At 43.0% G+C, this 26,671-nt stretch overlaps 1 protein-coding gene across 3 annotated transcripts in view; it reads right to left on the bottom strand.

Annotated features, from left to right (window-relative positions):
- Nucleotides 1-26,671, bottom strand: part of mcc (MCC regulator of WNT signaling pathway) — a 257,268-nt gene that overhangs the window by 15,764 nt on the left and 214,833 nt on the right. For all 3 annotated transcript variants that reach the window (XM_067982962.1, XM_067982963.1, XM_067982964.1), the window contains 2 exons: nucleotides 18,926-19,132; nucleotides 8,729-8,826 (listed from right to left, as the gene is read on the bottom strand). In XM_067982962.1, the coding sequence (XP_067839063.1) occupies nucleotides 8,729-8,826; nucleotides 18,926-19,132 (305 nt within the window). The remainder of the gene's footprint in view (nucleotides 1-8,728; nucleotides 8,827-18,925; nucleotides 19,133-26,671) is intronic.

The following is a 26,671-nucleotide window of genomic DNA, read 5'->3' as shown; positions in this document are numbered from 1 at the left end:
CTATCAGTCCTGTTCCTAATGTAGCCATGTTTCAGTTATCCCTACCACATCTGGTTCCTCGCTATGAATTATTGCCTCCAGTTCCCCCATTTTGTTTTGGATGCTGTGCACATTGCTATACACATTTGTCATAAGCCTCCTTTTTCTGTTTCATTTTAACCTCTGTATCTTTAGTCATCCAGGGAGCTCTTGCTTTGGATGCCCTTCCTTTCCCCCTCATGAAAATGTGTCTACTCTATACCTGAACCACTGCCCATTGTTCAATTACAGTTTTACCTATCAATTTTTTTATTCCAATCCACCTGGGCCAGATCTCTTTTCAACTCATTGAAATTAGTCCTCCTCCAGTTAAGTATTATTACACTTGATTGTTCCTTGTACTTATCCATAACTATTCTAAACCTAATGATATTATGATCGCTGGTCCCCAAATGCTGCCCCGCTGAAACATGTTCCACTTGCCCCACTTCATTCCCTAGAACGAGATCCAGCACTCGTTGGGCTGGAAACATATCGATCAAGAAAGTTCTCTTGTACACATTTCAGGAATTCCTCCCCCCTCTTTGCCCTTTACGCTGTTACTATCCCAGTCTATATTAGGATAATTGAAGTCCCCCTACTACTCTATAGTTCTTGCCCCTTCCTGTAATTTGCCTGCAAATTTGCTCCCCCTCTATCTCCTTCCCACTATTTGGTGGCCTATAGTGCACACCCAGTAGGGTAAAAGCTCCTCTGTTGTTCCTTAATTCGAATCAAATATATTCTGTCTTTGACCGCTCAATTACACCATCCCTTTCCAGTGCTGTAATAGTTTATTTGATCAACGCTCTGCCCCCCTCCTTTTTTTCCTTCCCTATCTTTTCTGAATAACTTGTAGCCAGGAATATAAGAACACAAGAACATAAGAAATATGAGCAGGAGTAGGCCAATCGGCCCCTCGAGCCTGCTCCGCCATTCAATATTATGTTCTTAAGCCTCCCCCTCTTTAAGACAGGCCTCTGTTATTGCCATTATGATAGTTGTTTAATTGTCCACCACCATTTACTAACGGGAGGAGGAGACTCTGAACATCCCCATCTTCAATGATGGCAGAACCCAGCACGTGAGTGCAAATGACAAGGCGGAAGCGTTTGCAACGATCTTCAGCCAGAAGTGCCGAGTGGATGATCCATCTCTGCCTCCTCCCGATATCCCCACCATCACAGAAGCCAGTCTTCAGCCAATTTGATTCACTCCACGTGATATCAAGGAACAGCTGAATGCACTGGATACAGCAAAGGCTACAGGCCCCGACAACATCCCAGCTGTAGTACTGAAGACTCATGCTCCAGAACTACCCGTGCCTCTAGCCAAGCTGTTCCAGTACAGCTACAAGACTGGCATCTACCCGACAATGTGGAAAATTGCCCAGGTATGTCCTGTCCACAAAAAGCAGGACAAATCCAATCCAGCCAATTACCACCCCATCAGTCTACTCTCAATCATCAGCAAAGTGATGGAAAGTGTTGTTGACAATGCTATCAAGCTGCACTTACTCACCAATAACCTGCCCACCGATGCTCAGTTTGGGTTCAGACTCGGCTCCAGACCTCATTACTGCCTTGGTCCAAACATAGACAAAAGAGCTGAATTCCAGATGTGAGGTGAGAGTGACTGTCCGCGACATCAAGGCAGCATTTGACCGAATGTGGCATCAAGGAGCCAGAGTAAAATTGAAGTCAATGGGAATCAGGGGGAAAACTCTCCAGTGGCTGGAGTCATACCTCGCACAAAGGAAGATGGTAGTGATTGTTGGAAGCCAATCATCTCAGCCCCAGGACATCGCTGCAGGAGTTCCTCAGGGCAGTATCCTAGGCTCAACCATCTTCAGCTACTTCATCAATGACCTTCCATCCACCATAAGGTCAGAAGTGGGGATGTTCGCTGATGATTGCAGTGTTCAGTTCCATTCGCAACCCCTCAAATAATGAAGCAGTCCATGCCTGCATGCAGCAAGACCTGGACAACATCCAGGCTTGGGCTCATAAGTGGCAAGCAACATTTGTGCCAGACAAGTGCCAGGCAATGACCATTTCCAACATGAGAGTCTAACCACCTTCTCTTGACATTCAACGGCATTACTATCGTCAAATCCCCCACCAACAACATCCTGGGGGTCACCATTGACCAGAAACTAAACTGGACCAGCTACATAAATACTGTGGCTACAAGAGCAGGTCAGAGGCTGGGTATTCTGCGGCGAGTGACTCGTCTCCTGACTCCCCAAAGCCTTTCCACCATCTACAAGGCACAAGTCAGGAGAGTGATGGAATACTCTCCACTTGCCTGGATGAGTGCAGCTCCAACAACACTCAAGAAGCTCGACACCATCCTGGATAAAGCAGCCCGCTTGATTGGCACCCCATCCACCACCTTAAATATTCACTCCCTCCACCACCAGCGCACCGTGGCTGCAATGTGTCACATCTACAAGATGCACTGAAGCAACTTGCCAAGGCTTCTTCGACAGCACCTCCCAAACCCGTGACCTCTACCACCTAGAAGGACAAGGGCAGCAGGCGCATGGGAATACCACCTGCACGTTCCCCTCCAAGTCACACACCATCCGGACTTGGAAATATATTGCCGTTCCTTTATTGTCGCTGGGTCAAAATCCTGGAACTCCCTACCTAAAAGCAATGTGGGAGTACCATCACCACACGGACTGCAGCGGTTCAAGAAGGTGGTTCACCACCACCTTCTCAAGGACAATTAGGGATGGGCAATAAATGCTGGCCTTGCCAGCGACGTCCACATCCCATGAATGAATAAAAAAAACTATCATAGTCCCATGTAGTGACTTGTGCCTGCAGCTCACCAACCTTATTTACCACGTTATGTGTATTTACACACATGCACTCCAAAACCATCAGACTGCCTCGCATTTGCCCCATGTCTAATCCCTTCTATTTATGAACCAATCTTTACTCTGGTGCTATTTGTCTTCCCCAGTCCTCTGTGCACCTTGTTTCTCCTCTCTAATCTTTCATTCTGGTGCCCATTCCCCCTGCCAAATGAGTTTACACCCTCCCCCATAGCACTAGTTAACGTTCCTGCGAGGTAAAGGATTCCATTAAAATTTACAGTATAGAAGGTGGCCATTTGACCTGTCATACCTATGATGATGGCTCTTTGTTAAAACAATCCAAAACTAATCCCACTGCTCTGTTCTCTCCCCATAGCTCTGTATCTTTTTCTGCTTCCATTTTTTTTAATCTACTCTTCCTTCAAAAGATGCCATGATCTCTGCCTCAACCTTTCCCTGTGGTAAAGTGCTCCATGTTCTAAAACGTCTCTTCGTAAAGATTTTCTCCTATCATTCCACCCAATCAGAGGAAATAATTTTTCTCTGTTCACCTGAATAAAACAGTCATAATTTAAAATCTCACTATTAAATCTCTTCTTAGCGTTCTCTGATTCAGTGGAAATTGTCCCAGCATCTTAGGTTTCTCCTTATAACTATAGTTTCTAGTCCCTGGTAACATCATGGTGAGTTAACGTTGTGCGCTCTTCTATGGCTTTGGCCTTTCTATAATGGGGCACCCAAATCTGCACATAGTATTCTTACCGTGGCCTAATCATTGCCATGTACAAACTTTGCATGACTTCTTTGCTCTTTTATTCTATGCTCCTACTTATAAAACCCCATTTTTTTTTTATTGGCTTTATTAAGCTGCACTCAAACTTTCAAAAAATTATATATTTTCACTCCTAGGTCTCTGTTTCTTCAGCGTTTTTCTATTGAGTTTGCCCTCACTTGGTTCCACTCTTACCTATCCAATTGCAGGCAGAGCATCTCCAGCAATGGCTTCTCTTCCCAGCCCATTACCTCCAGATTCCCTTAAGGATCCATAACCTTGGTCCCTTTCTCTTGCTTATCTACATGCTGCATCGTGGCAATATCATCTACAGACATGGCGTCAGCTTTCACATGTATGCTAATAACACCCAGCTCTACCTCTCCATCACCTCTCTCGAACCTTCCATTGCCTCTATTGTCAGACTGCTTGTCCGACATCCAGTCTTGAATGAAACACAATTTTCTCCTGATAAATATTGAGAAGACCAAAGTTATCCTCTTCAGCCCCTGCCACAAGCTCCATACCCATGCCACTGATTCCATCCTCCTCCCTACCCACTGTCTCAGCTCGCTCGCAACCATGGTGTCCCATTCAACCCTAAGCTGAGCTTCTGGCCCCATATGCCCTCCATCACAAAGAATGTCTACTTCCAACTCTGTAGCACTGCCTGACTCTGTCCCTGCCTCAGCCCATCTGCTGCTGAAACCCTCATCCGTGCCTTCGTCACCTCCAGACTCATCTATTCCAATGCTCTCCTGGCTGGGCTCCCATCCAAAGCTCTGCTACTTGCATCTACCCCGCACCAAGTCCCACTGGCCCACCACCCTTCCTTGCTGACTTTCATTGGCTCCTGGTGCCCCAACACCTCAAATTTGATCTCATCCTTGTTTAAATCCCATCATGGCCTCACCCCTCCCTATATCTGAAATCGCCTCCAGCCCTATAACCCAACCCATCCTAACTCTCCATTCCTCTGACTCTGGCCTCTTGCCCATGCCTTCAGCTGTTTAGGTCCCATGCTCTGGAATTTCTTCCCTAAACCCTTCTGCTTTTTCACTTCTCTCTCCGTTGAGACCCTCCTTAAAACCCACCTCTTTGACCAAGCTTTTGATTACCCCTCCTAATATCTCACTTATTTGGTTTGGCATCCATTTTTCTGATTACACCTCTGTGATGCATCTTGGGATATTTTTCTACATTTAAGGTGCTATATAAATGCAAGTTGTTATGTTTCTATGCCTTGTTTTTCTGACCAAAGTGCATTACCTCAATTTTCCACATCAAATTATATCTGCCTCCTGCATGCCCATTCACTAATCTGTCGTCGTCCTTCTGAAGTCTTTCACAGCCCTCCTCATTGTTTGCCAAGCCCACTACTTTTGTGTCATCAGCAAATGTTGGTATTGTGCTCCATATACCCAACTCCAAATCAACTAGAATTAGAGAGCAAAGGTGGACTCAACACGGTCCCTCCCGCTTTAGGGTACACCACTTCCAACGCTTCTTCAATATGAGCAGAACCTATTAAACCAAATCTTTTGTTTCCTATCTACCAATGTCCACCATGCAGTACCCCCAGCACAATTTGTATATTTGAAGATTGAAATATCACGGTCAGAGCCTCCACTATCAGCCTGGTGATTTATCCACTTTTGAGTTCTGCTAATATTTTTCAGAATCAAACCCTTTTCTATAACTACCTCTCACAATAATTTCTCAAATAAAGTTTCTCAGATACAGTGTGTCAAAACTTTGAATATCTGAATTTAGTTTCAAGACATTGTGATACACTATTCATTTTCTTAACGCCTTAACAGAACAATCATGTAACAATACATGCAAATTTTAAATCAACCAGCAGGGGTCATACCTAACCAACTTCCAAACAAATGATACAAAGTCTGCTACTCGGTACAATGAGTTTCAAATCAAATAGTTCTATTGCTTCTGGCAGTCTTTATTGTTAGCAGGTAGTGAAAAATGCAACCCACCTCCTTTCCTTGCATACCCACACAGCATTTCCTTCCCCTTCCTCACTTGCATTGGTTGCTACTGTGAATGATACTTTAAAAATAAACTAACATTAAAAACAAACACTGCATATCATGGAATTTGACTTGGTTCTGATATGGCTCAACCAAATGCAGTCCATGTAGGCTTGCTGAATTCAAGGTAATTAGAATTCCAGACAATGGATTCAGCAAAGTTAACATGCAAAATCCAACATACATTTGGAATACTAAACAGAGTATTAATATCCATGCAGTTAGCAGGATTGGCATGACACTGGTTGGCTTATTACTGTCAGTTGTCTGAGACAATACCTCAAAACTGACCTAAAAGAAATGTATAGAAATTAAAATACTGTGTACTGCATATTTAACTAAAGAACAGTTCAATATTCGCAAGTTAGACACATGGAGCTTGAAAAATGTTACTAGCATTAATCTGACATGACTGATACCTGACTGGCCTAAGGCTATTTTAGATGAATGAAAAACTGTTTTAGGAATTTAAAATATTAGTTATCAACAGCAACACAATGGAAAGATTTGAGGAAGACAGATAAATGTGGGGAGACAAACAATAAACAAGCCAGCATCTGCAGAATCCAAGATTACATGCTCAGCCAACCACAAACATTTGTTAGCTTTGTAAAATTTGGTATCAAATATGTATTTATAGAGCTTCATTATATTGAAACCTTATTGAAAATTCCACATCCTCCACCTCATATAATGTGGATCCAGAGCTTGTGGAGTATAACCAAACCTGAAGATAATGTACTCAGCACAGCTGGCTGGTTTAAAATTTGCAAGTACTATTATATTATTGTTCTGTTGTGTTAAGAAAATTAATAATGTATTATATCTTGAAGCTAAATTCAAAAGTACCCAAATGTTTAATTCTGGACCATTTACTGCTAGTATTCTCCCAGCAGCTGAGTTATTGGGCAAGTCTTTCTAATTAACCTAATTTGCATATATAGTATGGAATAACAAGCAGAATTCAATAAATTATATCCATGTTAGCGTAGCGAATATATCCTTCAAGGTTTGGGGTGAGAAGCATATTTTTTGTTATTCAAAATTTGAGGAATATAGAACAGCAGCAACTTTTGCCCCAAAACATAGGCAAAACAAAAAAATTCAAATACATTGCAGCTAAATTCAATTAATTAAGGGAACACTGTCATGGGCATCTACACATTGTGCCTTGAGGCACTCTGTTCTATTTGGCAGCACAAGTCAATGCTTTCCTTTGCTAGATCGAGAAAGGTAATTTAAATGGACTTCCAATATGTTTTCATGCAAGTGGGACAGAATTCCTGAGGGATTTTGTGGGAGGAAATTGCCTTGCATGGAGCAGCACAAACACTGCAGTGATTTCCTCTCCATGGACAAAAAAATTAATAGAAACAAAAAATACAATTTAAAAATGAATTTCTAATCCATTAGGGGATAAGAAATCCATTTATTGCTTTGTTTTTCTTTTAGCAACTCGATTTGTTTGAATCAAATATTTTTTTTAACAGAGATACACTACCAATACTCTGGAATATTGTGCGATATGGTGATGGCACGCCACTAAATAGAAAGAAATTGCAGTGTGATGGGCACTCCATAAATCAATCTTTGTACCCACCACCCTTTTATAGTGTCAGCTGTGGCTCAGTGGGTAGCAGTCTCGCCTATAAGTCAGAAGATCATGGGTTCAAGTCCCACTCCAGAGACTTGAGCACAAAATCCAGGCGGACACTTCAGTGCTGTACCGAGAGAGTGCTGCACTGTCGGAGATGCCATCTTTCGGACAAGGTCCCATCTGCCCTCTCAGGTGGACATAAAAGATCTCATGGCACTATTCAAAGAAGTGCAGGGTGGTTCTCGCCTGTGTTCTGCCTAATATTTATCCTTCAACCAACATTACTAAAACTGATTATCTGGTCATTATCGCATTGTTGTTTGTGGGACCTTGCTGTGTGTAAATTGGCTGCCGCGTTTCCTACATTACATCAGTGACTACACTTCAAGAGTACTTCATTGGTTGTAAAGAGCTTTGGGACGTCTAAATCCAACTGGCATATTTTGCATGCCATCCTGTTGTGTATTCTCAGCTTTGAAACTGATAAGGAATAAAAATTAAATGCACAATGGTTAAAAAAGGCCACTTATGTATGATTTTCACAGAATAATAGTCATGGAATTCAATTCACAGCACCAGTAAAAACCTAGAATTTTATTTGATAAGAATGAAATTTGTCTTCTTTACCCACTGCAAATCAGTGCACCGATGTAATCCCCTACACAACAGAAACACCCCTGTTATGAAACAGTGTATCCTCAATTATTCTGAGCAATGCCAAGGAAGATCAGCCAACAGAGAAAGAAAGCTAGCATGAAATACATGAAACAAATTGTATCACCCTGCTCCCTCCACCTAGCCATCTCTTCCAACCTTCAGAATCTTCAACCATGCCTTCAGTCAACTCCTTTAACTATTCTGCTACTATGGCTGTAGATTGGTTTTTATCTCCTTTGCCATGGGATATTTTCTAGTTAAAGTTATTAAAGAAAGAGAGAGAAAAGTAGAGGAGACAGGAAGGGGAAGGAAAAGTAATTTTAACTGCATTGGAGACACAGTTTTGAGCTGTGCCCTACTGGAGACTGAACTGAAACCATAAACTATGACAGAGCTTGGTAAATAGTACAGATTTTTAAATATAAAACTATAAATATAAATAAAAATAAACAAAAATATCTATGACAGATGATCAGGTCAGGAGACCAAAACAATTCAGTCAAGACAGCAACAAATTTTCAGTTAGCGACTGTTTGTATGGAACTTAATGATCCTTGGATTCAATCATTTTGTTTTTCTTTTGGGAAAGAGAATAGTATAGAAAACGTTTGTATGCACATTACAGTACTAAATTTGGCGTGAGAATGATAGTGACAAATTCATTCAACAGCTACAGAATGAACTTATGATAAGAAACAAAACTAAATAAAGTAGTTCACAGCTGTTAAAAAGTAAAAAGTGCATACATGGTTTAATGTATCTGAAATGTATCTGAAATCACAGATTCATCTTATGAAAACTCTACTCACCGCCTCAATGCATTTGTTAACTCAACAGCAAGTTCACTGTCGGTGTATGTTCTGAGTTCAGCTAGTGTTACAGGATGTGTTACTCCATCACTGCATTCCTGATAGAGAAAAAAAAAAGATAATCAGAAATAACACACCCTTTGGGGATATAAATGGTGCATTTATTACATCAAATGCACATACGTTCAATTCAGGCTGTAACGAATGAACCAATAAGGTTTACAACTATTCTACATGCAGGGTTTATGGAGCAGTGAAGAGAGTCCCTTAACCGTTTAGCATACTGTGTCACCAGCTGCTTAAGAATATTAAAATGTTTCACTTGCTATCAAATCAATTTTTACTGCACCATGTTCACTGGAATTTTGCCATGAGACATTATGACAAGATACTTTGAATTCTTCAGACAATGTAACTTTTTGATTGAGCTAGTACCACAATTAAGAACTATACTTGTAACTGGAGTAGTCACACATGAATCAGTTCAAATGAGATATGGTGTGCTAGACCTGACCTAAGAGTGCTTGATGCTGACAGTGGGTTCCTGAAATGAAAGAGTTTCATTCCCCAGCATTAATATCCCTTACCATGATATACTTAAAAATATAAAAAGAAATATGCTACTATAGTGTACATTTATCAAACTATAGGTAATTTCAATAATTTTTTCCTTCTAGAAGCAAGGAACGTTCACAAGATTGTCGGTAATTTGAAAATGTAGTTGTGTCCTCATTTTGCATTAAAAAACACAACAATTGTAAGAAACCTGACAATTTCATCATTTTACATAGACATAGAATGTACAGCACAGAATCAGGACATTCAGCCCAAATGGTCCATGTCGGTGCTTATCTTCCACACGAGCCTCCTCCCACCCTTCATCTAACCACATCAGCATAACCTCCTATTCCTTTCTCCCTCATGTGTTTATCTGGCTTCCCCTTAAATGCATCAATGCTAGTCACCTCAACTACTCTTTGTGGTAGCAAGTTCCACGTTCTAATCACTCTCTGGGTAAAGAAGTTTCTCCTGAATTCCCTATTGGATTTATTAGTGTCTATCTTATATTTATGGCCCCTAGTTCTGGTCTCCCCTGCAAGTGAAAACATCATCTTTACATCTACCTTATCAAATCCTCTATCGAGTCACTTCTCAGTCTTCTCTTTGAGACAAAAGAGCCCCAGCCTGCTTAATCTTTCTTGATAGGTGTAACCTCTCGGTTCTGGTATCATCCTAGTAAGTATTTTTTGCTCCTTCTCCAGTGCCTCTATATCCTTTTTATAATATGGAGACCAGAACTGTTAACAGAATTCCAAGTGTGGTCTATTCTATCCCTCTAGAAATGAACCCCAGTGCTATGTTTGCTTTCTTGTGGCCTTATTAACCTGCGGCACTACTTTTAGTGATTTGTGTATCTGTACCCTCTGCTCCTCTACCCCATTTAGACTCTTATTTTCCAAGGAGTATACGGCCTACCAAAATATACCACCTCATACTTACCTATATTACCTATATTGAAATTCATTTGCGAATTATACACCCATTCTACAAGTTTAATGTCTTCCTGCAGCCCTCCTCAGTATTAACTATACCCCCAATTTGATGTCCTGCACAAATTTTGAAACTGTACTCCCGTTTCCCAAATCCAAATCGTTTATGTAAATGGTGAACAACAGTGATCCCAGCACTGATCCTTGTGGACACCACTTTCCAGTTTTGCCAGTCTGAGTAACTACCTTAAACTCCTACTCTCTCTTTTGTTTTTTTAGCCAGCTTGCTATCCATTCTGCTACTTGTCCCAACTCCACATGCTCTGACCTTAATCATGGGTCCACCATGTGGTACTTTATTGAAGGCCTTTTGAAAATCCAAATATATATTACATTTACTGCATTAACCTTGTCTACCCTTGCTGTTCTTCAAAGAATTCAGTAAGGTTGGTCAAGCATGACCTTTCCTTTTGAAGTCCATGCTGACTATTCTTTATTATATATTTTTAATAACCTCACAATTAATTAGCACTTCTGGAACTATACTAGTGTAAATGTCGTTGGACAAATTTACAAAGCATTAATTAGTATGCTGTCTCCATCTAGCAGCCAGCAAACTGAAGGCATTGACATTTAGATTAGGGCTTGGAGATCATTTTTGCATCCATGTTGCAAACACTTACAGACAGTTGGTGCACCTGAAGATAGCATTTTCCCACCTTTCTGGAATAGCAAGATGGAAGCCTTATGGCAGCGTGAGAATCAAAACTGTGCAGCAAAGTATACTATTTTCCAGTCCCCAAAATCTCCAGAACTCTTTCTTTTAAAGAACTCCACTAATAAAACAAGGATAAATCTAGTCCTAATTGTATGTAAACATCATAATGTAAAATGTATTAATTTTGACTGTCAGATTTCTGATCTATATATCCATATTATTTATTTATATATTAATAAAATATACATGTTACAACAGAGGAATGGCAATGTATCGGTTTAAGGGAGGGGCAATTAGTATTGTGTTACACCACATAACTACATGTTGATTAAATTTTGACCTACTATTCAAAAGTAATCAGTAGGTTCTCTGAATAGTCGTACACATAGCCATTCAGGTCAGGAAGGTCGCAGGTTCTGCAGTGTAGAAAGTCCTCTGTTAGAAGGAAAATCAGCCAAGAAGGAAACACCAACAAGGCTACCTGGGACCTGTGTATAACACAATTTCTACTTCCCTCACTTTCAGCCCCTTAAAGTTTCGTATCTTACACTCAAGTTTATATGATAATCATTTTGGGAGAAGTCAGAGATTGTTTCTTCTTCTGGAGAACCAAAAAATGTTGATATTTTATGATCTATTCTGCTAATGCCTGACCTTGTTCTTCCTCTTCAACATCATTATCAATAACTTGCATTTATATAGCACTGTTTACAAATAAAAATATCCCGAGGTGCTTTACACAGGCATAATCATACAAAAATGGACATTGAGCCCAAAGAGATATTAAGAGGGGTGACCAAAAGCTTGATCAAGAGATGGATTTAAGGAGAGCATTTAATGAAGAAAGGGAGGTAGAGAGCCGGACAGCCAGAGGAGTTTAGGGAAGGAATTCCAGAGCATGAAGCCCAGACGGCTAAAGGCATGGGCGTTAATGGTGGAACGAAAGGAGGGGGAACAGATAGTTCTGAGAAGGTTGTAGGGCTGGAGGAGGTTACAGAGATAAAGAGAGGCAAGGCTGTGAAGAGATTTAAACATGAGCATTTTAAATTTGATACGTAGGAGCATCAGGAGTCAATGCAGGTCAGCCAGGGATATTAAGTGAGCATGATCTGGTGCAGGATAGGCTATGGGCAGCAGAGTTTTAGATCAACTGAAGTTTACGGGGGTGGAGGATAAAAGGTTGGCCAGCAGAACATTGAAAACAGTTGAGTCTGGAATGACAAAGGCATGGATGAGAATTTCAACGGCAGGTCAGCTAAGGCAGAGGTGGAGGCAGGCAATGTTAGAGGTGCAAGTAGGCAATCTCTATGATGGAGTATACGGGTTGGAAGTTCAGCTTGGTGTCAAGTAGGACATTCGAATAGTCTGGTTCAGCCTGAGACAATGGTAGGGGAGAAGGATAAAATCAGTGGGAATAGGGTTAAGGGAGCAGGAGGAGGGTCTCATGGATAAGATGAGCTCAGAGAGGATATGAGGGGAGATAGGAGAAACTAGAGAAAGACATAGTTTTGGGGCTCCGACGGTTGTTGGGGGGGGGGGGGGAGAGAAAGAGAGAGAGTCTGGCTTGTTGGGCAAGGGGGAAGCAGCTGAAACAGCTGAACGGATGGTCTCAATCTTAGTGACAAAGATATCCAAAAGCTCCTCATACTTATTCTTGGAAGTGAGGGTGGATGGCACAGGGGAGAGATATTGGAGATGGTTGCTAGTGATGACGGATGGCTAAATCAGCTGTGCATCAGATACGCTCAAGTCTGCGCCCCTTAAATTGGAATGAGCAAAGATTGGGGCAATTTGGGGGAATCAACCGGGATGGGAGAGAGTAAAGGTTTTCTTAGGACAAGGGCATCAAAGATAAACATGAGGGAGCGGTTAGACAGACAAACAGCTTCAGGAGCATTGTGGTTAATGGAAGCCCAAAAGTTAGGTAGTTGGGATTTAGTAAGTGCAGTTGTAGGTGACTTGGGGGGGGGGGGGGAAAAGAGTTTTTTTTCCAGGGATGGACATATAAAGTGGGGTTGGGAGGAGGTAGGGAGGTATGAGTGTTGAGGGATACAAGGAAGTGGTCAGAGATGGCCTTGTCTGTGATAAGACACCATGGGAGCAGAGACAATGGGAGATGGCAAGGTCACGGGGGTGATCGTGAATATGGAGGATTGCAAAGAGGGCAAGAAATCAGTGAATTCAGAGGAGAGGGGGCATGGGAACTGAGAAGATGATTGAAATCACAGTCATTCAGTGTACAGGCTGAGGGAGGATATCTTGGGAGAAACTCACAATGGTACTGGGAAGGGCTGTAGACATCAAGGATTTTAGCAGAGAGGTTAAAGGGGTGAAAAAAGGTGTTCAGGAGAAAAAAAAAGTAGGGGAGAGACTAAGGTGTGATTTGGTGATGAAGGTTACACCACCACTGAGGCTGTTTGGGCAGGGGCAGGTATTGGAAAGTATAGCCAGTATGGAAGGCTTCAGTAAGAGTCACCCATGAGCCAAGTTTCAGTTAGAACCAGAATGTCAATATAACAATCCACAATAGGGTTGTGAATGGCAAGGGAATTGTTTGTGAATGAATGGACATTTTGGACGGAAATGCATTGGTGTGGAGATTGTTGGTCCACTGGCAGAGTCCAAGGCAGCAGTAGTGGATATATTGAGTGAGATGGAGGAAGGAGGTTGCTGAGATTAATCTCCAGTGGGCACGCTAGGTGGGAAAGCCGGTGAAAGAGAAAGACTGGGCAGTTGGGGTTGCTGCTCGTAAGGATGCAGCGACAGGTGTCTTGATAGGCCCTTTAGAGAATGTCGAGAGAGGCACAGAAGGTAGCTGTGAGATAATCCAAGGGGGTTTCAAGCCTGGAACGGCGGCAGGAGAGTATGAAGATAGAAAAGTACTGATGGGTTGAGGTAGAGATTGGAGGGGGTTGGGGGGGGGGGGGGGGGGGGGGCGGAAGTAACCAGGAGAAATGAAAGGTAGCACGACTGGGTGACAGGGAGGGGAGACAAGAGAGAAGGGCCCAAGAGAGAGCAAAAGAGAAAAAAAAGAACCGATGTAATGGGCTCTGGTCCAGAGCAGCAGCCAAAATGCACACACGAACGGACACAGAAGGAATTTGGGTTACATAGGCACAGCAGAGATTAGAAGAGACATGTGTCCTGGTGTAAACAGAAGAACTTCTCCCTTCCTTCCCACCGGCCTCATGTAAATTTCACCTCCACTCACACTGCCACGTGATGCTCTCAACATGCAGGAAGTGAATAAGCCACTTTCACTGGATTTCAGAATGCCGGGACAGCCTTGCTGTTCAACTTAATGCAAGGATGAGAGGGAAAGGCAAAATTGATAAAGAAAAGTTTCAACAAGCACGACGTGAGTTTTAAATGATTTAAAGCTAAAATTGAGGTGGTAGATGAAAGGGGCATTTGTCAGGGAGATATGTGGGGAGGGGCTGGAGATGAAAGGGAGAAAAGTTTTCAGAAGCAGATTATAGGAAGGAAAATCTTGATGTAGAACATGGGGATGGCAGACAGAGAGATGGCTGATCTTAGAGGAATGCAGTTGATTGTCCTTAGAAGTAGCTATAATTGTTGACACTGCTGCCTAGTGAAGTATCACAGAAAGATTAATGTCATGGCAACAATTATTTGTAATCTTGTGATATGCTTCTCGACACCTTTTCTTCTATAGTTTGTGTGTGTGTGTCAATGAGTGCTTGTGGTGACAGGGAGGGAATAAAGAAGAGAGAAATATAATAAGTGCCAGTGGAAACAGAATGAGTGTATGATTTAGGTACAGTTTTTTTTAATTTGTTCATGGGATGTGGGCATTGCTGGCAAGGCAATTGCCCTTGAGAGGGTGGTGGTGAGCCATCTTCTTAAACTGCTGCAGTCCTTGTGGTGAAGGTTCTCCCACAGTGCTGTTAGGTAGGGAGTTCCAGGATTTTGACCCAGCGATGATGAAGGAACGGCGATATATTTCAAAGTCGGGATGGTGTGTGATTTGGAGGGGAACGTGCAGGTGGTGATGTTTCCACGTGCCTGCTGCCCTTGTCCTTCTAGGTGGTTTGGGAGGTGCTGTCGAAGAAACCTTGGCGAGTTACTGCAGTGCATCCTGTGAATGGTACACATTGAAGCCACGGTGCGCTGGTGGTGAAGGGAGTAAATGTTTAGGGTGGTGGATGAGGTGCTAATCAAGCGGTCTGCTTTGTCCTGGATGGTGTTGAGCTTTTTGAGTGTTGTTGGAGCTGCACTCATCCAGGCAAGTGGAGAGTATTCCATCACACTCCTGACTTGTGCCTTGCAGATGGTGGAAAGGCTTTGGGGAGTCAGGAGGTGAGTCATTCGCCGCAGAATACCCAGCCTCTGACCTGCTCTTGTAGCCACAGTATTTATGTAGCTGGTCCAGTTAAGTTTCTGGTCAATGGTGACCCCCAGCATGTTGATGGTGGGGGATTCGGCGATGGTAATGCCGTTGAATATCAAGGGAAGGTGGTTAGATACTCTCTTGTTGGAGATGGTCATTGCCTGGCACAAATGTTACTTGCCACTTATCAGCCCTAGCCTGGATGTTGTCCAGGTCTTGCAGCATGCGGGCACGGACTGCTTCATTATCTGAGGGGTTGCAAATGGAACTGAACATTGCACAATCATTAGCGAACATCCCCACTTCTGGCCTTATGATGGAGGGAAGGTCATTGATGAAGAAGCTGAAGATGGTTGGGCCTCAAATACTGCCCTGAGGAACTCCTGCAGCAATGTCCTGGGGCTGAGATGATTGGCCTCCAACAACCACTACCATCTTCCTTTGTGCTGGGTATGATTCCAGCCACTGGAGAGTTTTCTCTCTGATTCCCATTGACTTCAATTTTACTAGGGCTCCTTGGTGCCACACTCGGTCAAATGCTGCCATGATGTCAAGGGCAGTCACCCTCACCTCACCTCTGGAATTCAGCTCATTTGTCCATGTTTGGACCAAGGCTGTAATGAGGTCTGGAGCCAAGTGGTCCTGGCGGAACTCAAACTGAGCATCGGTGAGCAGGTTATTGGTGAGTAAGTGCTGCTTGATAGCGCTGTCGATGACACCTTCCATCACTTTGCTGATGATTGAGGGTAGAGTGATGGGGTGGTAATTGGCTGGATTGGATTTGTCCTGCTTTTTGTGGATAGGACATACCTGGACAATTTTCTACATTGCCAGGTAGATGCCAATGTTGTAGCTGTACTGGAACAGCTTGGCTCGTGGCCCGGCTAGTTCTGGAGCACAAGTCTTCAGCACTACAGCCGGGATTTTTTCAGGGCCCATAGCCTTTGCTGTATCCCATGCACTCAGCCGTTTCTTGATATCACGTGGAGTGAATCGAATTGGCTGAAGACTGGCTTCTGTGATGGTGGGGATATCTGGAGGAGGCAGAGATGGATCATCCACTCTGCACTTCTGGCTGAAGATGGTTGCAAACGCCTCAGCCTTGTCTTTTGCACTCACTTGCTGGACTCCGCCATCATTGAGGATGGGGATGTTTACAGAGCCTCCTCCTCCCGTTAGTTGTTTAATTATCCACCACCATTCACGACTCGATGTGGCAGGACTGCTGAGCTGTGATCTGATCCGTTGGTTGTGGAATCGCTTAGCTCTGTCTATAGCTTCCACTGTTTAGCATGCATACAGTCCTGAGTTGTAGCTTCACCAGGTTGGAACCTCATTTTTAGGTACACCTGGTGCTGCTCCTGGCATGCTCTTCTACACTCCTCATTGAACCAAGGTTGATCCCATGGCTTGCTGGTAATGGGTACATTGAGGAATATGCTGGGCCATGAAGTTACAGATTGTGCTGGAATACAAATCTGTTGCTGCTGATGACCCACAGCGCCTCATGGATGCCCAGTTTTAAGTTGCTAGATAGAATCATAGAAGTTTACAACATGGAAACAGGCCCTTCGGCCCAACATGTCCATGTCGCCCAGTTTATACCACTAAGCTAGTCCCAATTGCCTGCACTTGGCCCATATCCCTCTATACCCATCTTACCCATGTAACTGTCCAAATGCTTTTTAAAAGACAAAATTGTACCCGCCTCTACTACTGCCTCTGGCAGCTCGTTCCAGACACTCACCACCCTTTGAGTGAAAAAATTGCCCCTCTGGACCCTTTTGTATCTCTCCCCTCTCACCTTAAATCTATGTCCCCTCGTTATAGACTCCCCTACCTTTGGGAAAAGATTTTGACTATCTACCTTATCTATGCCCCTCATTATTTTATAGACTTCTATAAGATCACCCCTCAACCTCCTACTCTCCAGGGAAAAAAGTCCCAGTCTATCTAACCTCTCCCTATAAGTCAAACCATCAAGTCCCGGCAGCATCCTAGTAAATCTTTTCTGCACTCTTTCCAGTTTAATAATATCCTTTCTATAATAGGGTGACCAGAACTGTACACAGTATTCCAAGTGTGGCCTAACTAATGTCTTGTACAACTTCAACAAGACATCCCAACTCCTGTATTCAATGTTCTGACCAATGAAACCAAGCAAGCTGAATGCCTTCTTCACCACCCTATCCACCTGTGACTCCACTTTCAAGGAGCTATGAACCTGTACTCCTAGATCTCTTTGTTCTATAACTCTCCCCAACGCCCTACCATTAACGGAGTAGGTCCTGGCCCGATTCGATCTACCAAAATGCATCACCTCACATTTATCTAAATTAAACTCCATCTGCCATTCATCGGCCCACTGGCCCAATTTATCAAGATCCCGTTGCAATCCTAGATAACCTTCTTCACTGTCCACGATTCCACCAATCTTGGTGTCATCTGCAAACTTACTAACCATGCCTCCTAAATTCTCATCCAAATCATTAATATAAATAACAAATAACAGCGGACCCAGCACCGATCCCTGAGGCACACCGCTGGTCACAGGCCTCCAATTTGAAAAACAACACTCTACACCCACCCTCTGTCTTCTGTCGTCAAGCCAATGTTGTATCCAATTGGCTACCTCACCTTGGATCCCGTGAGATTTAACCTTATGTAACAACCTACCATGCGGTACCTTGTCAAAGGCTTTGCTAAAGTCCATGTAGACCACGTCTACTGCACAGCCCTCATCTATCTTCTTGGTTACCCCTTCAAAAAACTCAATCAAATTCGTGAGACATGATTTTCCTCTCACAAAACCATGCTGACTGTTCCTAATCAGTCCCTGCCTCTCCAAATGCCCGTAGATCCTGTCTCTCAGAATACCCTCTAACAACTTACCCACTACAGATGTCAGGCTCACCGGTCTGTAGTTCTCAGGCTTTTCCCTGCCGCCCTTCTTAAACAAAGGCACATTTGCTGCCCTCCAATCTTCAGGCACCTCACCTGTAGCAGTGGATGATTCAAATATCTCTGCTAGGGGACCCACAATTTCCTCCCTAACCTCCCATAACGTCCTGGGATACATTTCATCAGGTCCCGGAGATTTATCTACCTTGATGCGCGTTAAGACTTCCAGCACCTCCCTCTCTGTAATATGTACACTCCTCAAGACATCACTATCTGTTCTGAATCTATCCCATTTGGCACGGTGGTAGTGCCACACAACACATTGGATGGTGTCCTCAGTGCGAAGATGGGACTTCGTCTCCACAAGGACTGTGCGGTGGTCACTCCTACCAATACTGTCATGGACAGATGCATTTGCGACAGGTAGATTGGTGAGGACGAGGTCAGGTCGGTTTTTCCCACGTGTTGGTTCGCTCACCACCTGCCGCAGGCCCAGTCTGGCAGCTATGTCGTTCAGGACTCGGCCAGCTTGGTCAGTTGATGATTAAGAGGCTAGGAGAAGAAAATTGTTGTGGAAAATATTGCAGTAGGTGATCAGCAAGTTCAAAGTCAGCAGCTCATTTATAGCTCTGCTGTGTATGCTTGTCTACTGAAAGAATAATTTCTAAACAGCACCAGTGTTATATTAGCATGCTTCTTGCATTGCATTTATCAACTAGACTAATGGTGAAATTTACTTTGACTTGTTTATCCTTTCCTCCGCTGCTGGTTGAGCTGAGAGATCGCATGCGTTGCTCCTTTTGCTCTTCTACCTCCGATTTCAGGTGCTCAATATGCACTAAGTAGGCTTGCTCCTGGGCTTCTCGAGTGCTCAGCTTCAGTTCAAGTGCTTTCTTCTCCTTCTCCATCAAATAAAGCTGAGCTTTGAGTTCCGCCATTTCCTCCTTTAAATGATAGAAATAAAAGTTTCGGATCATAAAAATTAGTGCTATGTACAAATATATATATATATATATATATTAAAAAAAAACACACACATATATATATATATATATATAAAATATATACTCTACTACCAGATGAATTAGCTGTGTCAAAGGTATTTATGTCAAAAATATTCAAGCTTTGGGTCCACATTAATTATCAAATTTATCTTGTGTAGAATACTTGCAGCCACAAGAGAAAGGAAGCTTTCACCTCATTAGAACTCTAGCTCCATACACAAAAAGATAGTGCTCTAGCCCACTATACCACATAATCCTAATGTTATAGCTTTAAGTGGCATTTCATACAGGATCAACATTGTGCCAAATATTTAAATAGACTAGTAGCTCTCACATGGCATTGCTCAGAAGTAGTCTGGGGCATGGGTCAGGGAGCAAAATGTGGAGAGGGTTCAAGCAGTTTTGTAACAATTGCAGTATGGGGCCAGGGAGCTAAGTAGTTACACAAAATGGGAACTGGAGTAGGGATGGAGTGGAACACAAGACTTCAGTTGAAGCAGAGCTGAAAAGGGATTAGTTTATTGTTACCTAGCAACTAAGCAAAGCAATGTTCAGAGCCTGTGCAGGTAGAGATGTTAGTGGGGATATGGTCTCGAGTATAGGCATGACTGGGACTCTTCGTCGCAGCAACAGATCCCGTCATGGTGGCAGAACTTCGCCCTGCATGCTGAGTGATCCCAACCGAGTAAGGTAGGTTGGCGATCACTGTGGGGCAGGCAGAAATCCTACCCCACTGGAAAAAGGAAAATCCAGCCCAGAACGTTAACACAACAATTTTATTGCCATAATATCTGTGCAAACTTTTAATAAACCCTTTAGTCATTTAGCTGAAATGCGACCAAACACTAAGTAGGAGCTTTTCCACAACTAATTGATCATGCTCCTCCAGCTGCAATAGTCTTAAATGATGAGGAGCCACAATCACTAATACAGCATGAAAGGCTTGAGGAGTGGGATCCGTTCTATAATATATAGCATATTCAATATTATATATTACAAATACTTGTATATAGTTATGTTAAATTTATGGTCAAAGTTACTTTACTTATAATGTGAGCCTGTTGCCCAGCAATGAAAGCAGTTGAACAGCCGAACCACTTTCACAGTTGAGTCTCATTGCCTTATTTGTGGCGAGCTGCCTGTGCACTCAAGACGGCTTGCTGATTGTTTGGAGGTTTGAGCGGGGGGCGGGGGGGGGGGGGGGGGTGGTGGTGGTGGTGGTGGTGAGGGCAGGAAATCCAGAAGCTCCTCCATGGAACCAAGCCTCGAGGTAAGTTAAGGGGGGGGGGGGAGGAGAGGAGGGGGAGGTGATCCCGGGGGAGGGCCACAAAGGGTCATGCATCAGCCAGGTCTATTTAAAGTGCTTCCTGGCCCCACAATATTGTTTTAAAAAACATTTATGGACCGCTGGTTAGGCCATTCTATGTCCAGTACCACTGGTACTTGAATATTGCATTGGGGTTCTATTAACATATTGCTTTGCATTGTCGGAGCCATGCCCACCTATCTAAAGGCCCCAATCAAAATGACAGCAGGTAAAACTACAGTAGGAACGGGGCAGTAAGTTTTGCACTCCGATTTTGAGCACATTATCACCCCATTCATGCTCAAAAAAGTCGGATGAAAATCGTCCCCAGCAAATCCTGACACATTCTGTGAATTCAAGAAATGCTGGAAACATTCAGCAGGTCAGCATCTGTGGAAAGAAGTTCATGTTTCAGGTGCAGACCCTTTGTCCAGCTGTTTTGACAAAAGTGGTGCAGTGCCCAGTAGTGGACAAATATTTGCCTTATTAGTACCCTGAAACATTAACTTGTCTGTTCCCTCCACAAATGCTGGATTACCAGCATCTATAGATTTTTTTGTTTTATTTTCTCATTCTGGGCATAAACAGTCGTCTTGTCAATCAGAAAAAATATTAGTGTGTTTTATTCTTCCCTAAAATATATGTGTGCAAGTTTAAAAAAGACTCATTAAAGAACTAGGATTTTTTTTTAATGAACAGCAACAAGACTAGCCATTCACACAACATGCCAAGACTTCTCGGTGTCCACTATTCAAGGAGGCCGCTTTAAGCTGCATTTTGGGAATTATAGTTCAACACCTGTTTGAACTTATTCATTCAAGGAATCCCCAGGTATGAGGCAATAGGTCTGGGGTCAAAACAGTACCATTCCCCTAGAGAAAGGCAAGCCCTCAGATGAAAACACTGTTGTAGAGATTTCCAAAACAGCAGCGACAATTATATGGGCAAGTTAAACGTCTGTTGTGAATAATTACATTTTTGCTGTTTATCTTATAAATGTAATTTCAAAATGTAAGAAAAGGGTTAATCAGACTGCTACTTCGGTGCTGCTATTGATAGCTCTTTATATTAAGTTTTAGCTTTTGCCTGTTAATGGAAGTGTAAGCTCACTCTATTTTATTAATATAGATGCAATGGAACCTAGGAACTGGAGTAGCCTGTTCTGCCATTCAATGAGATCATGGCTGATCTGTATTCTAACTCCATCCACCTGCCTTGGCTCCATATCACTTAATACTTTTGGCTAGCAAAAATCTATCAATCTCAGATTTAAAATTATTAATTGAGCAAGCACCTACTACTTTTTGTGGGAGAGAGTTTTTTTTTATATGTTCGTGCGATGTGGGCGTTGCTGGCGAGGCCAGCATTTATTGCCCATCCCTAATTGCCCTTTCTTCTTGGACTGCTGCAGTCCGTGTGGTGAAGGTTCTCCCACAGTGCTGTTAGGAAGGGAGTTCCAGGATTTTGACCCAGTGACGATGAAGGAATGGCGATATATTTCCAAGTTGGGATGGTGTGTGACTTAGAGGGGAACGTGCAGGTGGTGTTGTTCCCATGTACCTGCTGCTCTTATCTTTCTAGGTGGTAGAGGTCGCGGGTTTGGGAGGTGCTGTCGAAGAAGCCTTGGCGAGTTGCTGCAGTGCATCCTGTGGATGGTACACACTGTAGCCACTGTGCGCCGGTGGAGAAGGGAGTGGATGTTTAGGGTGGTGGATGGGGTGCCAATCAAGCGGGCTGCTTTGTCCTGCATGGTGTCGAGCTTCTTGAGTGTTGTTGGAGCTGTACCCATCCAGGCAAGTGGAGAGTATTCCATCACACTCCTGACTTGTGCCTTGTAGATGGTGGAAAGGCTTTGGGGAGTCAGGAGGTGAGTCATTCGCTGCAGAATATCCAGCCTCTGACCTGCTCTTGAAGCCACAGTATTTATATGGTCCAGTTAAGTTTCTGGTCAATGATGACCCCCAGGATGTTGATGGTGGGTGATTCGGCGATGGTAATGCCGTTGAATGTCAAGGGGAGGTGGTTAGACACACTCTTGTTGGAGATGGTCATTGCCTGGCACTTGTCTGGTGCGAATGTTGCTTGCCACTTATGAGCCCAAGCCTGGATGTTGTCCAGGTCTTGCTGCATGTGGGCTCGGACTGCTTCATTATTTGAGGGGGTTGCGAATGGTATTGAACACTCTGCAATCATCAGCGAACATCTCCATTTCTGACCTTATGATAGAGGGAAGGTCATTGATGAAGCAGCTGAAGATGGTTGGGCCTCAAATACTGCCCTGAGGAACTCCTGCAGCAATGCCCTGGGGCTGAGATGATTGGCCTCCAACAACCACTACCATCTTCCTTTGTGCGAGGTATGACTCCAGCCACTGGAGATTTTTCCCCCTGATTCCCATTGACTTCAATTTTACTAGGGCTCCTTGGTGCCACACTCGGTCAAATGCTGCCTTGATGTCAAGGGCAGTCACTCTCACCTCACCTCTGGAATTCAGCTCTTTTATCCATGTTTGGACCAAGGCTGTAATGAGGTCCAGAGCCAAGTGGTCCTGGCGGAACCCAAACTGAGCATCGGTCAGCAGGTTATTGGTGAGTAAGTGCCGCTTGATAGCACTGTCGACGACACTCTCCATCACTTTGCTGATGATTGAGAGTAGACTGATGGGGCGGTAATTGGCCAGATTGGATTTGTCCTGCTTTTTGTGGACAGGACATACCTGGGCCTGGGACACTGCCTGAGGAACTTCTACCACCCTGTGCGTGAAGCATTGTGTCCTAGCCTCTCTCCTGAATGGGCCAGGCCTTGATTTTAAGTTTTTGACTCCTCCACTAGCGGAAAAAGTTTCTCTCTATCTACCCTATCAATTCCTTTCAAAATCCTAAAAACCTCAAATCAAATCACCCCTTAACCTTCCGAATTCTAGGGAATACAAGCTTAGTTTATGTAATCTCTCCTCATAATCTAACCCTTGGAGCCCTGGCAACACTCTGGTGTATCTGCACTACACTCCTTCCAAGGCCAATATACCCTTTTCCAAGGTGCAGTGCCCAGAACTGTACACAGTATTCCAGATGTGGTCTAACCAGGGCTTTGTATAGCTGTAGCAAAACTTCTTCCCCTTTACATTCTAGCCCTCTGGTTATACAGACTAACATTCCATTAGCCTTTTTGATTATTTCTTGTTTCTGACTACTACATTTTAGTGATCCATGTAAGGGCCCCTAAATCTCTTTGGACCTCCACTGTTCCTAGCTAATTAAAAAAGAACACAGATCTATACATTTTTAGTCCAAAATGGATGACTTACCTGTGTTGAAATCCATCTGCCAGAGTTTGCCCACTCACTTAATTTATCAATGTCTATGTTATGCTCCCATCTACACTACTTACTAGACCACCAATCTTTGCGTCATCGGCAAACTTGGATATACGGCTCTCTATTGTGTTATCCAAGTCATTATTAAACAGTGAAGAGTTGAGGCCCCAGCACAGATCCTTGTGGGACACCACTAGTCACTTCCTTCCAATTCGTGCACATAATCCCTACTCTCTGTCTTCTACCGCCTAACCAATCTCCTAACCTGGTCAATCATTTGCCTTCAATTCCATGAGATTTAATTTTAGCTAATAGTCTCTTATGTTGAACCTTATCAAATGCCTTCTGGAAGTCCATATAAACTACATCCATTAATCCTGTCTCCTACTTTAGTTACTTCCTCAAAAAATTCAATTAGGTTCATGTCACGTTGGCTCTCCCTAATCAGCTCAAATTTCTCGAAGTGCTCAGTCACCCTGTCCTTAATTTATAGATTCCAATAGTTTCCCCACAACAGATGTTAGACTAACTGGTCTATAATTTTCTAGTTTCTCTCTCTCACCTTTCTTCAATAATGGAGTTATATTTGCAATGTTAATCCAATTCCAATCTAAAGGGACAATTCCTGAATCGAGAGTGCTTTGGAAGATTATGGCTATAGCATCTGCAATTTCCTCACCTACTTCCTTTAAAACCTTGGGGTGGAAACCATCAGGTCCTGGGAATTTGTCAGTCTTTAGTGCCATTATTTTTTCTAAAACTGTTTCCTTGCTTATGTTAATTTTAGTGAGTTCCGGTCCTTGATTCATTATTAGTTTTCCTGGACTGTCAGGTATATTTTGCTCTTCCACTACTGTGAAGACTGCCACAAAGTAATTATTCAACAAGTCTGCCATTTCCTTATTTTCATTTGCAATATTACCCGCACCTGTTTTTGAAGGGCCCACATTACCCTTGACTACCCTTTTTCTTGTAACATAATTGTAAAAACTGTGCGTTAATCTTGATATCCCTCAAGTTTATTTTTATATACCCTTTTTACAGTTCTTACTATTTATTGCCTTCCTTTGCTGTTCTTTATATCTCTTCCAGTCCCCTAGGTCTGCACTATTCTTTCCATTTTTGTATGCTCTTTCCTTTACCTCTCACCTGTTATTGCTCATCTCTTACGTCAACCATGGCTGTTTTATTTGGTAAGTGGAGCTCTTGCCTCTTAGGGGTATATACTGGTCCTGTATTAAGCTAAATTCTTTTTTGAACACCTCCCACTGTTCATCTGTAGTTTTACCCGGTAACAGTTTTGACCAGTTTGCTGTTGTCAGTCTCTGTCTCATCCCGTTAAAGTTAGTCGTACCAAAATCTAGAATCTTAGTAACTGTGTTAAGTTTCACCTTTTCAAACCTAACAATGAATTCGATCAGATTATGATCGCTGTTAGATAAATGTTTCCTCACTGTCAGACTAACTAAGTCTGGCTCATTACTCATTAGTAAATCTAGTCTGGCCCACCCTCTTGTTGGTTCTAGAACACATTGCTCCAGAAAACTAGCTTGAATGTACTTAAAAAATTCACTACCTTTCTGACTTGAGCTACTCTGCTCTTACCAATCTATATGAAAATTAAAGTCTCTCATTAAAACAACACTGCTTTTGCTACACGCCTCTCTAATCGCTGAGTTGATACATTCTGCCACTTCATTGCTGCTATCAGGAGGCCTGTAGACAACTCCCATTACAATTTTAAATCCTCTCTTATTCCTCAATTCTAATGGTCAGTAAACCTAACAGAATAGGCAGAAAAGCTCCCTTTGTTAGGAAGGCCTTGAAGATAAACATCTGCCTGAGAAAGACCTTAGATTTGGAAAGTTAAGGAGTACAACCAAGTAGGGGAGTTGGTTTATGGAAAAAGAACGTGTTAAAATTAAAGTTATTGATAAGTGACAAGGGAAGCGGCTAATTGTATTAGGTAATGCAGAAACGTCAGGTACAGGGGGGGAAGAAAGGTATAAAAATGGGTGCTGGACAGGTGCTTTGGAATGTGAAGGTTTGGCGGACCAAGTGCTCCGAGCTCAGAACTGTAAGGTGTTTCGAATTTCGCGGCTAAAACTCAAGATTTTGTCATAAGTGTTGCTATTAAATGTATGTTGCATTATTGTCAATAATAGGTATTACTGTATGCTTAATAAATCTGTGAGCATCTACATTCAATGCTGTGAACCCTATTATTTTGAGGAGTCACTTATAAGTATGAATACCCATCCTCTAACAATACCAGGCATTCCTTAGAATGAGGCCCAACCTAGTGAAGTTACAACACACCTGTGTACTAATTACAAAAAGCAGCAGGTTATGGACAAAGATAAGCAGTTCCACAACCAATGAATTGGATCAAAGCTCTGTAAGACCTATCACATCCTGTTCAGTCGAGCCCCCCACCATCAACATCTTGACCAGAACTTTATTGGACCAGTCATAAAAATACCGTGGCTCGAAGAGGAGGACAGAGGCTGCAATGAGTGACTCACCTCCTGACCCCTCGAATCCTCTCCATCATCTACAAGGCTAAAGTGAAGAGCGTGATGAAACACTCACCACATACGTGGATGAGTACAGATACAACAACATTCAAGAAGCTCGATGCCATCTAAAAAACAGCTTGATCAGCACCCCTACTACTGGACTCAATATTCCCATCATTTGCCCATCGTGGCTGTGGTATGTATATCTACAAGATGCACTGCAGCAACTCACCAAGTTTACTTCAACAGCACCTCCCAGACCTGCGATCTCCACCACCAAGGTGGACAAGGGAGAGCCATCTCCTTCAAGTTCCTCTCGAAGTCACACACCACCCTAA

This window comes from Heptranchias perlo, chromosome 4 (assembly GCF_035084215.1).
Source record: "Heptranchias perlo isolate sHepPer1 chromosome 4, sHepPer1.hap1, whole genome shotgun sequence".
Lineage (NCBI taxonomy): Eukaryota > Metazoa > Chordata > Chondrichthyes > Hexanchiformes > Hexanchidae > Heptranchias > Heptranchias perlo.
This window is presented reverse-complemented; position numbering and strand designations above follow the sequence as displayed.